Source organism: Danio rerio, chromosome 21, assembly GCF_049306965.1.
Source record: "Danio rerio strain Tuebingen ecotype United States chromosome 21, GRCz12tu, whole genome shotgun sequence".
Lineage (NCBI taxonomy): Eukaryota > Metazoa > Chordata > Actinopteri > Cypriniformes > Danionidae > Danio > Danio rerio.
The window spans coordinates 14785863-14800597 of NC_133196.1; the positions used below are offsets into that span (position 1 = coordinate 14785863).

At 33.6% G+C, this 14735-nt stretch overlaps 1 protein-coding gene across 25 annotated transcripts in view; it reads left to right on the forward strand.

The window, feature by feature from the left end:
* Positions 1–14735, forward strand: part of zgc:113162 — a 49234-nt gene that overhangs the window by 3482 nt on the left and 31017 nt on the right. For 22 of the 25 annotated variants that reach the window (XR_012396553.1, XR_012396554.1, XM_073934629.1 and 19 more), the window contains one exon: positions 3127–3196. Coding sequence is in view for 21 of the 25 variants with exons in the window: in XM_073934629.1 (XP_073790730.1) it covers positions 3127–3196 (70 nt within the window). In the remaining 4 variants the exon portion in view is untranslated. 25 annotated transcript variants of the gene reach the window in all.

Genomic DNA, 14735 nt, shown 5'->3' on the forward strand with positions numbered 1-14735 from the left:
TACTGTCATCATGGCGAACATAAAATAAATCAGTTATTAGAAATGAGTTATTAAAACTTTTAGGTTTAGAAATGTGTTGAAAAAATCTGCTCTCATAATAACACAACACGGAGTCAAAGTAAATAAATAGATAAATAAAGTAGTTACATTAGTTAGTTACATTAACAATAACAACGTGCTACCTACTTCTTGGTTATTGTGAATTTAGTTGTGCTGAGGTTGGACCAATGAGTCTATTGTAGGGCATGACAATACCGGAGTAAACATGCAAAAGTGAAAGCTAATTCTGACCATAAAATGATTTTTCAAATAATCACTTCAAGAGGTGTTAAATCAGGGGTCACCAATCTCGGTCCAGGAGGGCCGGTGTCCCTTTAGGGTTTAGCTCCAACTTGCCTCAACACACCTGCCTGGGTGTTTCAACTATACCAAGTAAGACCTTGATTAGCTTGATCAGGTGTGTGTGATTAGGGTTGGAGCTAAAATCTGCAGGACACCGGCCCTCCAGGAACAAGTTTGGTGACCCCTGTGTTAAATCATCAAAATAATAAAAACTTTAAAAGATTTAAGATGCGTATGACTGTTAAACAATTGTGTGGAAAGGGTTCGTTATGCACCACCAACCAGTTTTAAAGTTTGTTTTTGGTGCAAAAGACCATGGTGTACAGGTAAATTGGGTAAGCTAAATTGTCTGTAGTGTATGTGTGAATGAGAATGTTTGGGTGTTTCACAGTGATGGATTGCAGCTGGAAGTGCGTCCACTGCGTAAAACATATGCTGGATTACTGGATAAGTTAGCGGTTCATTCCGCCGTGGCAATTTTTTTTTTTTAATTAATTAATGAATTTGACAATATATTTGGTTCCTTATCTACGGAGGGTCAGAGAGCTCTCGGATTTCATCTAAAATATCAAAATAAGTATATAGCCTAGATAAAATATCTTAAGATGTGCGAAGTTCTCAGGGCACTGGAACTACATGAGGGTGAGGATTAATAACAAAATGCTTATTTTGGGGTGAAGACATCAGTTTAAGACATCAGACTAATTTTGCTTTCATATTGGGTATTTTTAAAATTACATTTGACGAGAGACCTTTATAGGAATTAAGCAGAAAACTGTATTTGTAAACGTACCTTCCTGCCATAACCACAAAATGTGGGATATTTTTCCCGGAAATTGAAGTCAGTCTGTCGCGTGTGGGAGGCACCGCTGGTGTATATGCGCGGGTATGTGGAGCCCGTGATCAGCGTGAATGCTTCATTACACGGGTTTCTATCGCAACTGGTCGAACGGACTTGAGTTCCGCGCGCTCTCTGCTTGTGTACAGCAGAACACGTTCGCGCGCCTGTTAACGGGAATGCGCACTGAACCACGCGAGTCTGTTCGCGACGGAAACCTACACAAACACAAACCGTGTGGACTCATACTTTGTTGTGTCGTTAATTTACGAGGCACGTTTTCACTGGAAAGTGCCAGGGAGGATTTTGAGGACGGCAGGTGCTTTAGTAAGTACACATTTAGCTTTCTTTTAGCTTGTTTGAATAAGAGATGCTGTTATGGAGTCTGCAACGTTACTGTTTGTGTTTACGCTTAGGCGCATTTGTTTACTGGATTCTTGTAACTTTTTACACATTTATGTTATGTAAATGTAGATTGTTTTAATATTTAAGTCTTGCATAGTGTAGTATTTTTAAGTACAAGACAAAATTTTTCTGTAGAATTAAAATATAGTAATCATGTAAATTAGCATACTACAGCCTCCAGCAAATTGAAACATACTAATAAAATACCACTAAACTGTGTGGTATGTATGTATGTATGTATGTATGTATGTATGTATATACAGGTCTGTAGCTAACCTGGTGAATAAGGTGGTTCTTTTTTTTTTTTTTTAAAGCAAACCTTTTGCAGTTATTCACCTTATTTTCTATTTGATTTTGAGATTTAAATACTGCAATAAGTAAAAAAAAAAATTCTGTATTAGCTTGTCGGATGGTCCTCATATCCACACTTTTTGAGGTACTAAAAACATTTGCTAAATATTTAGAATAAAGAAATATGAAAATGACAAAAATATATATACTTATTTTTATTATACATATGTATTACATCATATATCACTGGGAAAAAATGAGTCTGTTAAAGTTTTAAATTAATAAATAAAAAATCATTATTGCTTATTAGCATTTATTGGGCAAACAACAAACTGGCCAGTACATTCAACTTTCCTCAGGCAGAATTTAGCCATCTGAAAAATTAAAAAATAAAACAATAATATTAATATTGTAGAGTTTCACAATTTTGATCAATTTCAATTTCACAATTGTAGTCTCTTTCATAAAAAAGGTAAAAAGGTTAATGGATTACAATAGCCTAATTAGTATTCAAATTAACTTTCACATGGGCGACGTTTGGTGCTTTAAACCTTTTTATTGTTATTGTTATTTTTCAAGATTAAGGTCCAAAATTCAGAATAAACTTCACATACATCAGATTGTGTTTTATTGCTCAGCTGATGTTGGACATATGAAAAATAAATGTTTGCATTCATTGGAAACCATCTTTGATGGGTTATTTTCACAATTTAAGATGGCAGCAGTCAAAATATGACAAATGAGTTTATCAGTGGGGGGTGGGTCTTTCAGGCCCCTCCTCATACCCCCCCCCCCCCCCCCCCCCCGCACCCCAGGCTAAAGGCTGCATGTATTTATGCATGTATATATTTATGTATGTGAATACAAAAAGTTCAGATGCAAAAACATCTAAATGCAATGTCAAATTTCTATCGAAAATGAGCATTATTCCTAACCTCCTTTGTTTATATTAAGTTATTTCACTTTGAAGACCAGGAAAAGAAAATATTCTTTGGCATAAAAGAGAAATCAGTAAACCTGCTCACAGGTAAAATGCTCATTTTAGAAGAAAATTATAAGAACAGATATTTAATGCTTTATAAGTACAGACAAGATCTAGCCTTACAAAAATAAAGTGTAGAGAATGGAAAAAATGCTGCCTAGTCATCTGACACTTCTGTCTTCCGATCTGAACTGATGTTAGATTGTAATTCATCTTTAGGTATCATTGGTTATGTCAGTATTTCATGGTGTGTGGTCTCTCTATCTAGACGCAGTCAAAGGAAACTGACCATCGCCACCTCCTCATGATGCATATGAACAGCTTGCTAAATCGATGGAGTAAGTATTTATTTTGTTTACCTGTGAAATACATTTCCCTCTCTGCTTTTCTTGTAATGGAGAGGCGTTCTGTGAGCAAGCTAAATGCAGTTGTCTCTACTATTTTATTTAGTCTGAGAGGGATATGAGCCCTAGTAGCCTGGGTTAAAATTAGTTCCAAGTTAGGTCAGAAGAGTGGATTGTATTGCAGCGGAAAATGATAGGTTAGTTTACCCGTCTGCCCAGTTGTTACTAAATGACATGTGTTTGGAAATTTACTGCAATTGTCAAAGATAGATAACAATGCAAATTATGTAAAGATACTGAAAGATGGTGCTTTGTTTTTGTGTCGTCATCTGTTTGACTTGATTTCTCTCTAATTTGTTGTTGTTATATCTAATGAAGAGGATTATTATTATGTTGTGTGAGATGTGACACTTTCATTTGCATATTGCATAGGTGTGAAGAGTTGTTGAGAGTTCAGAGAGTACGGATAGAAATGTAGGCGATAAATCAGATATTTATATCTAGTGAGGTAACAGGCCGCAGGGTTTCTACCAGCACTGTCTGTTTAGCACAAACAGAAACATCACTGAAGGATAAGGCTGAATGAAAACTGAAATTGCAATAACCATGTCATTTGCAGTATAAACATCATGTACAAGAAAATCAGTGTTTGTGTTTGAGGTATGCAGCAAAATCTGTTGGTTTTGGACTTGCTTTGTGATTGGTTTTATAGAGAGAGGCCTGTTTTTTTTCAAATACTTGCACTTTTCTGTCAATGCATTATTTTGTTTCTTTTTTTGACTAACTTTTAGTAATAGCCCTTTAATACGTTTTTGAAAATGGAAAATTAGCTGTTAATTTACTCTGCCTCAGGACATAAAAATTAGATTTTTTTTTTTACCAGAAGAACATTTAGAACAATATATTTTTTAATGAGTCCATGGTCTTTGGTGATTCATGTAAAATCAATGGCTAACAGTACTTTTAAAAACATGTTAGCAACAATTTAACTGATCGCACAACCCTAATGGAGAAATCAGAGTCAGTATGGTAAACAACACTCTTATTTACTCTAATGTATTATAGTACTTAGTCTGAAATGAATTTAACTTTTCTAGTTCTTGTTACCTTGTCACATGTTTCTTTATTTTTAATTTGTTTTTCACATTCTGATTCAAATGTCTAATTATTAAATTGTTAATTTTTGGTAAATCAGAATTTCTGTTCTTTGAAATGGTTTATTTGCATTATGATGCCATTTTATTGTCATTCTGGCTTTATATAATGAGTGGCATAAAATGGTCTTAAAATGACAATAATATCATTTATTGCAATAAATTTTGGTGCAGTATATCGTGAAAAACTTTTAGAGGTAGTTTAACACAGGATAATCCTTTAATAAATTTTTGAAAAATGAAAATGTTGTGTTAATTTATTCTCCCTTTAGGACATAAAAATGTAACTGAGCAATTCCAGCGTTATGGGTGTGACATTTTCATAACATAAACATAAATTCACATAGAAAGTATACGTTAACATTATATTGAAACAGCTGTTTATATCTTCCAAAACAACCGACCACAGAGTTATGGGATCAGAAAAATATCAATCTCTAAACATATTTTATATTTTAAATGAGGAAAATAAACATGCGTTAAGGATGTGACAAAGTCTGGAAGTATACAGTAAACAACACGCTTTGTAGAAATTTTGTGAATTAAACTGCACAACCCAAAAGAAATAATGCTAATCAAAAGAATAAGTGTTGGCTCACTATAATATAAAAATAATTAATTTAATTTTATTTGACATTTTTGCATTTATGAGGAAAAAGCTTTGTTATAGATGTGACACTTTTATTGGTATGGATGTGATGGATATGAGATTTTTAGGATTTTGGTAAATCAAATATATTAGTTTGAAAACACTGAAAAAGAAATTTTTTTAGTGTATTTAAAGTACTATAACATATCATAAAATACTACACAAAAATGTAGAAATGCTTTCTGTATTTTGGTGAAAATATTTTTTTGTTCATGGCAAGTTTGACATTTGCATGAAATTGCTCAATTTTTTTTTCACCAGCAGACCATATAGAACAATATATTTTTAAATAAATCCATCGTCTTTGGTGATTCATATAAAATCAATGACTAACAGTACTTTGAATGTAAAATAACAACAACAACAACAACAACACAGGCAGAGCAAAATTAATGCCTGTGGTTGCTGACAATGTATTTAGGTTTTCTAAATATAAATTTTTTTTTGTAAATTTTTGTTTGTTCCCAAATGTACTTTAATTCAAGATGTCTATTTATACCTTGACATCATTTATCATTAAGTCCTTTACGACATGCTAATCAAGGCTTTGTTTATTATATAGAAAACACAATAGAAACAATAATATTGTGAAGTATTTAAAGGATTTGTAAAGTGCTTTAAAATGTGCATTTCTATTTTATTTTGACATAGTGTAGCCCCTACCCTTTACAAAAAACAAACAAACAGCCAATAGCGTTTTGTTTTATCACAGCTCTGCCAGTGAGAATGGTTGAGCTCAAGTGCATCAAATGAAAAGCAAATGATGTCAGATACTAGAGAGCAATTGATTAGTTATGATGTGATGAGAAACTGTAGTATGGGTTGATGACGTGAATAAAATCGTAGATCCATTTAGGTGACAAGTGACAAACTGCAAGCTTTACATGTTGATATCAGTTTTTTATCTTCTAAACTTGAATTTTGTCACTCTTTTGGAGCACATTAGCTTATAGATATCTTAAAATCGAACAATACTAATACCAACAACTTAACAAAACTTAATTTTAATGTCATGAGACCTTTAATAAATATATTTGAAGTTTTTAATAAATGTATTAAAAGGTCATTTTTTCCTTAAGTCTTAATGGTGACAAGACTTTTGTTTACACAGACAGTCAGTTTATTTAAATTCCATGTCGTTGCTAATGGGATTTGTCAGATTAGAAATATCTCAGACCTAAGGTCAGTGACTTTTTTGACAGCTCTGTGATGTCATCCAGTATTGGAAATGTATTTCATAAGCATAAATAATTTGAAGAGGATGTAAAATAGCAGGTACAGGTGGATAATAGCAGCTTTGCTAAAGAATGGCACAAAACATGCTCCATTTCAAGGTCAATGTATTGTTGTGCCTGTCAAAATAAATACATTTAAATTCAAATCATATCCAGGTTGTTCAACTTCACAGAAAAATCACTGTTGCCCATAACTTTCAGCAGTGAAATTTAAATGACACTAAACAGAACTAAACTGAACTTCAGCTTTGAAAAATGGACTAAATCAATTAACTAGAACTTTTATGTTAAGCTGCTTTGACACAATCTTGTAAAATCGCTTTAGTAATAAAGATAAATTGAATCGAATCGAATCACATTAATATTGGAAGGTCTCAATAGAAGGTTAAAGGTCACCTATGCAGGCTAAACAAAGGGAACAAGAGTTTCAATTCATTATGACTCTGAGTTTGCCTGCTGTGGTTGGGCAAGTCACCAGCACTCAAACACGCTGATAATCTCAGGTTTTTGCTAATCTCTCTTTTTCTTGATGTAATCAGGATAAATTGTCCCTCACGTTTCGCATATTACCGGTTGAAGCCGGTAAGTCTTAAAGTTTTGGCTCAGTACAGACGCATGCAAGTGGAGATCAGGTGTCTAAAATCCTCAAACAACGGAAAAGAGTCTCGTTTTCACAGGTGTCATTGACTTTTCTGCTTAGCCTAAGATTTTCCAAGTATATCAGTTTTTTTAGGCCACAATAATAGATGTTATTTTTTTGGGATTTGCCCTTTGTGATAGTTACTTGCGTTTTTTCCAAGGCTTTATTTGGTATGTCTCTCCTCTTAATGTTGATTCTGAGTCTGGTAAGACTAGGAGATATGTGCTGTTTTTCTCATGTCAGATGCTTTGGAAGCTTCACCTAGTGTGGAATTTCACAGAATGGTGTGTTAGAATGAACCACACCCAAGGTGTGTGTGGTTTTGGACATTGCTAATTAGAGCTGCACCATATTGGAAAAAATGGACATTGCGAAATTTTGTTTGTCTGCGATATGAGTATAATTTCACAACATTGACTTATAACTCTATTTGGAAAGAATTCATAGTTTTAGATTAATTGGGTTTATTTTGTAGGGAAATTATTCACGCATGACATAAAAAAGGAATTATGATCATAGATGAATACAACAGAACAAAGATACAAATGAAATGAAGGGTTTCATGGTTTTCTGTGAAATCTAACAGTACTTGGGTGTAAAAATTCAATAATCATATGTTCAACAACACCTCTTCATTCTAATAATTACATACAATTAAGCGTTGTGGAAGCTACAAACTTTATAACTTCTAGGTTTACATTTGCTTGAAATCCAAAGGTGTCAAAAGTACATACAACATATACTCAAGTAGAAGTACAGATACTCGTGTTTAAAATGACTGGTAGAAATTGAAGTACCGATTACACTTTTGTACTCAGTTAAAAGTAAAGAAGTATGGCCTGAAATATGTACTTGAGCAAAAAGTATTCATTACTACTACTTGCACCTCACATCAAGTATACATCTATACAAAACTTACATTTCTTTTTTTTTTTTGTAAAAATTCTGTTGCCAATTTTCAGCTGCAAAGTAGCCAAGCAACATGACTCTACAATATTGTCCAACGACACGGCTCTAAATGTTGCACTGTGTGTTATCACCTGAACACAAAATTGTATGGCTGTTAATAACAGCTGCGATACTTGTTCATAAACTCTTAAACACAGTTGTCATTCTCAGTTTCTGGAGGACCGCAGCTCTGCACAGTTTAGTTTTAACCCTAATTAAACACACCTGATCACACCTGAGTCCTTCAGGCTTGTTTTAGAGTATACCTCCAGGTGAGTGTGTTGAAGCAGGGTTGAAACTAAACTATGCTGGGTTGCGACACTCCAGAAACTGAGTTTGACACCCCTGCTCTAAAACGTAATTCTGTGGGCCTGTATATTTATTACTACTAAAGTTCTAGAATTAAAAACTTATAAAAATTAAATTAAAAACTTAGCAAATATTGCTGTAGATGTAAATTAAATAATTGTAATATGATTTGATCCATAAGAACCGTTCATTACATTTCATATATTATGTTGAAAACAATTGTGCTGCTTAATAGTTCTGTGGGGAAAGGGTTTTAATTATGGACTTGTATTGAAAAATTGCCTGATACTGATAAATGATAACTCTTTCTATTGTCTATCTGACATTTATTTATTAAGCAGATGCCTTTATTCAATGCGACACAAATGAGGATAAAAGAAGCACTTCAAATTAACAGAGAGCAGAAATATATAGCTTCCATGACAAGTCTAAGTTAGTTTAGCAGTTTAAATGCATGCATACAAACTTATACTTTGCACAAACACACAGACACACTGATATACTGTATACACATGCACACAGAGAGGAAAGAATGTGTTTCCCAAAGGTGATTTGTCAAGCCTACTCACTTGTATGAAGCACGCTCAGAATTGCACAATGATTTCCTAGAGGTAAGGAGTGTGTCTTCTACAGGTGGTGATAACTGACTAATAGGTCGATAAATATAAATCTTACAAGCTGAGAAAATATTATTGCAGCTAAGATATTTGCCCAATCATTTTCTTACTGGCCCGATAGCAATAAAATCAAATTAAACAAACCATTTATAAGCAATAAGTCAAAAATTACTATTGTGCATCCCTTCTTTAATGTCACTTTTAATGCGTTTAAGACATCCTTACTAAATAAACTATACAGTATTTGATGTTTACATGTGTCATTGTGCAGCATCAAGCTCATATTCTGTCATAAATACTCCTTGGCCAGTTTAAAAGTGACAATTTTACGAATAATGTTCAGTTTTTTTGCACGGATTTAATGTTTTATTTTGTAAGACCTCAATGTATCTCCAGGAGCCACACGTGTTACATTTGTTTTGCTTGTTTGTGTATTTAGAATCTCAGTATTGGTAGCAGATAATTTTCATTTTATTAAACAAAATAATATACAGTATTCAATCTAAAATTATGCTAATTTATTTAGATGTTCTATTGATGAAAGTTTCCTACATCTTAGATGCCCTAAAAATGCATAAGCAAACAGCAACTTTTCTTTCTTGCATGAACTATCCCTTAACCTCTTATAACCCGAGGTGTTTTTTTACATGCGTTTTTTTATTTCTTCTTGCTATTTGGGCTTATTGGAACCTAATTAGAATAAAAATCTAAGTGTCTTCTTTTGATAGGATGTACTTTTAGAAAAGAAATTATGTCCATATATGTGGACTCGTGGTCCGAATTCACATTAAACACTTTTCCTGACTGTTTTGTAATGCATATTTAACATTAGATTTTTTTTAACACGTTTTTGACTTTCAGAGAGTAAAAACTATTTTTTCCTCATTTTGGACAGTTAGAAATAGTGTTTAGTGTCAATTTCATATGCTGCAAAACAGTTGCAGTATGACATGGTATGTCTTTAACAAAATATAAAACATTCAAAGTATTTTAAAAAGCCACTTAAGAGCTGAAATGTGCTGTCCATGTTTGTGGCCACTAAGCCCTAGGAGTTTAAATAGAAATAAAATTAAAAAAACACTATTTTAAACTTCCCAAAATTTGAAAGTCCTGTGTACATGGTGTTATATCAGTGTCCTCAAATGCCTGACCAGTCTTGATCACACCAGCTTTTTCCAGTGTTTGCTTGAGCTCAGCTAACCATGTCCTGCGGCGTGACACCTTTATTCTGTTTCATTTTTTTTTAAATGCAACCAATGATCTGTGATTACAACCAGAATTCATCTGTTTGTTGTAAAACAATCGCTTGATGATCTCCAAGCACTGAAGTTCTGACATTAATTGATACGAGACAGTTGATTTCAATAACAAACTTTTGTATCATCCTTTCTCTGGCGTTGTGCGGTTTTTACTTGTGTGTCCCTCCAATGATAACCTTTCAGTTTGGCTCACCCAGTCATGGAGAAGCAATAAAGATAAGTAGGAGGATAGAAACCTAAACACTAAAAATTAAGTAACTATGACTACAGTTTGTATATAAAGACCATAAAGATAGGCTGCCAAATGTTTCGCTGTTCCTCGCTGTGTAGCTGAACATGCAACCCTGCAAAAGAACGTTTATTTCTTGTTCCTGGTCACTTTCAACCTTTTAATGTGGATTGTTGTATGAAACTGTTAGAAAATGTTTGTTAAGATAAATAATAAATGCATTATTTTAAGTAAATAAAACATATTATTTAAAAAAATATTATCTTAATGTATTCCCTTTCACTTATGATGAATAACATTACAGTTATTTAAAAAATATCAAATGTGAATGGAAAGATGTTTATAATGTTACAAAATATTATCATTTTATAATAAATACAATTTTTTTTATTTCTAATCATCAGTTTAAAACAAAATGTGTCTTGATTTCCACAAAACTATTTATTATTAAATATTATAAATAGTTATAATATTAACTATATATAAAAATAAAACCACATTGACATTTCTATTTTAAGAACCATTATATTAATAAATAAGTACCAATAATAATTGAGAATCATATTAGATTGCTTTCTGAATTAGGTTATTTTAAATTACAATAGTGTCTTATGCACTTTTTGCTGACGGAAAAAATATATATTGAATTTTCCATTGTATAAATGTGCCCTTTTGTATTCTAAAAGCCATTATTTGTGCTGATAGTTGATCTGCATTTATAAGAGTGTCTCTGTCATGAAAGCAAAGTGTGAATTATGCATGTGCCGTCTGCATTACCTGTGATGACTGAGAGAGCTGCTTAACCCACGCGTGCCTTTAGGGTTATTACTGGCCAAATCAAATCACAAATGCCTACCGATCTGAAATGACACAGATTTTCACAGCTTGCAGTTTCAGTAACCATCTGCAAGACGATATTGCTCTGAATATTCCAACATTATGTATTAGATTTGGAATGAATGTAGCCGAACAGTAATCCTCTTCGCTTCGTTCAGTTTTTTTTTGTTTTTTTTCTCACTCTTTCTGGGCTCACGTCATAGAAAGCAGAGCGGGGACGTGACCCAGGCAGCTTCAGTTGCCACACAGATAGAAGGAAACTTGATCAATCTCTGAAGGAGTGCATCCAAGAGATCTCACTTTCCCCTGAATTATTCACTGCAGAAATGGCCTGTTTTAACCCTTCAGTTGTTTTACAGCACATGCTGGCTCATGTGGTCTAGTTTCTTTTTCCTCTTTGTACCTTAAGGGATGCATAATACTGGAAAATATTTGTGTATATATTGCTGGATATATAATATAATATAATATAATATAATATAATATAATATAATTTAGGCGACGTGGTGGCGCAGTGGGTAGCACTGTCGCCTCACAGCAAGAAGGTCGCTGTTTCGAGCCTCGGCTGGGTCAGTTGGTGTTTCTGTGTGTAGTTTGCTTGTTTTCCCCATGTTGGCGTGGGTTTCCTCCGGGTGCTCCAGTTTCCTCCACAAGTCCAAAGACGTGGTGTAGGTGAATTGGGTAAGCTAAAATTTTTTGTAGTTTATGAGTGTGAATGAGTGTGTATGGATGTTTCCTACTGATGGGTTGCAACTAGAAGGGCATTCGCTGCATAAAATATATGCTGGATAAGTTTGCGGTTCATTCTGCTGTGACGACGCCGGATTAATAAAGGGACTAATATATATAATATAATATAATATAATATAATATAATATAATATAATATATTATAATATATTATAATATAATATAATATAATATAATATAATATAATATAATATAATATAATATAATATAATATAATATAATATAATATAATATAATATAATAAAATATAATATAATTTGTATTGCAGGATTTTTTATCAGGTGACTTGTATCACTCTATTTAGGGATACGCCAATATACAAATTTTCTCCAATAATGATAAACATTTTTTTTTGTTTGAGGAAAAAATCATTGGTCACATTTAATGTTTTTACTGTAAAATATTAATAATTATAATTATAATTTATTACTAATAAATAAAACATTTCTTTGTTATTTGATTGACTGATTTCACTGTAAAATAGTTATTGCCATCTACATTGTTTTAGTTAAACTTAATGAACAAACAAACTTTTCTAGTGAAACTAAAACTTTAATTAAACTTTGTTTCACTAAAAAGACAATTTTGTTGAAGCCTGATTAACGTATTAAAATATGTTAAAGTTACATAGACATGTATAACATATACATATATCAAAAGAAACCCATTAAGAAAATGTGCCATATGCCAAAAATAATTTACTTTATCAGAACAGGGATCAGGGATCTTCATAATGTGCCTTAAAGTTCATAGTGGATTTGCTGTCGCTAATGTTAAAGTGGTACAGTATAGTTTGCTTTTTGGTACCTTTTAACCGTGGAAACAGGTTTAAAAGTGCACCGAACTGTACCGTACATACTGTACCACTTTGTGGAACTGGGCCATTAGTGGTGCAAACTTGTTCATCTATCTATACACGTATACAGACTTGGCCATTCTTGGCATTCATATTTTTAACTCTACTCAAAGCCACTGAAACAAACCTTTGGGGTAAACATAATAGCTATAAGTGATATCACAATAATGTCATGATTTTTGCGTATATTGATGTTTTCATATACCCATAATGATTTTATAATCAAACTAAGACATGTTGCAGTATTGGCTTTGTTTTAAAATAATGTTGAAGTGAAGTGAATGTTGGAGTGTTGAAGTGTGCCTTGTCAAGTATGCCTATCCAACTGTACACACATTTTTAGTAAAAGCACACACACTGTGAGCATACACTCGGAGCAGAGGGCAGCTATTGTTTTCAGTGTCCGGGGAGCGGGGAGTGGTTAGATTTACATTAGTATTGGTGTTAGATTAGCTCATGGGCACCTCAGCTGGGTATCAAAGATGGAGAGAGTGCAGTTCATGCACTCCCCCATCTTCAATTCCTCTTGGGACCAGGAATTGATCCTGCAACTTTTACAAATACAACATCCTCACCATTAAACCTGAATGCCATACTGCTTATTTTAGAGAAGAATAAAACATTCTAAACATAACCACCCCACAAAATTAGTTTTCAGACTGTTTTCTAGCATTTTCCATTTGATTGCATTGCACTGTTTCACCCTGAGCGCTTTGTAAAGACTAATTGGCCAATTTCTACCTTTCTTTCCCCCCCAAGTCAGATCAAACAAACGCTTTGCGTCACATCACATCTGATTCCATTTGCTCCCAAAACGCTGTTTGTTCTCTTTCCATGTCTAATTTACATCACTATGCCCGCGGACACTGAAAAATACACCTTGACTTGCTAAAGCCCCTGAAAGTCCACGTCAGTCTCTTCCCCATACACCATTGTCATGTGCATGTGAGAAAAGCAAGGTACGTCTGTCTGGCGAAGCCGGTTTCAAGTGTCACACATAACGGCAATGACATTTGAGGATGGCGTTAAGAGTCATTTGTGTGCGTGATTGTACAACATATCAAATATCAGCCAGTTATGCGCTGGCAGCAATTACCCTGTCCTTCTTATCGTACAGGATTAGTGAGTTTCTTATCTCATCTGGCATTGTGTCAGCTTTGATGCTTGGATGACCAGTATATCTTTGATTCGTGTTTACTCTAGATAGTTGCGTTGATGCTCCCTTCTGATGATGATAAAAATATCAAGATTTAGGCCCCGATGGATCGTATTACATCTTAAGTACATACACCATCATAGGGTGTGCAAGGAAGTTTTCAGAAAAAAATGTTTTTGTTTGTTCACACATGTACTGTAAGCTCACATGCGTGATTCGTGGAAGTATTTAGCATCATCCAAGCATGAAAAAGAAAACATGTCAGTCAACACCTTTTGTTAGCGCAGGTGCACTCCACATATGCCAGAGTTTTTCCATAAATCATTCGTACTAACTGTATTGTGGTGCTACAGCAATGGGATCAGATGGAAATACAGTGAAGGCTTAGTTTTGATATTTTTGGTAATTTTATAATAATTTTTTAAGGGGTTTTTACCTTTTATTTGGGAAGGACAGTAGAGGTTACAGACAGGAAAGTACTGGGAGAAGAGAAGAGTCCGCACAGAACCTTGAGCTGGGAATCAAACTCGGGTCGCAGTGAGCCCCATGGTGCTATACGTTGGCGCACTTAACCACTAGACTTTTGGCGCAGACATATTTTTGGTAATTTGCACACAGGGTAAAAGTATACAGACAAAGGTGTTCAAAGTGTGGAAATTATGAAGTTGCCAAATATGTTAAATAAATAAAATTTATAAATGCATTTATTTTGGGCTGCACAATATTGGAGAAATCTGATATTGCGATTTTTATTAATTTTATATGCGATAGATTTTTATAAGATAATTTGAATAGCACTGGTTTTCTATGGAGTCTAACAGTATTCAGGTACAGAAATTGAATAATCCCAATGCAATTGCTTTGTCTCGTTTCTAGTCCAAATATCTAAAATTGT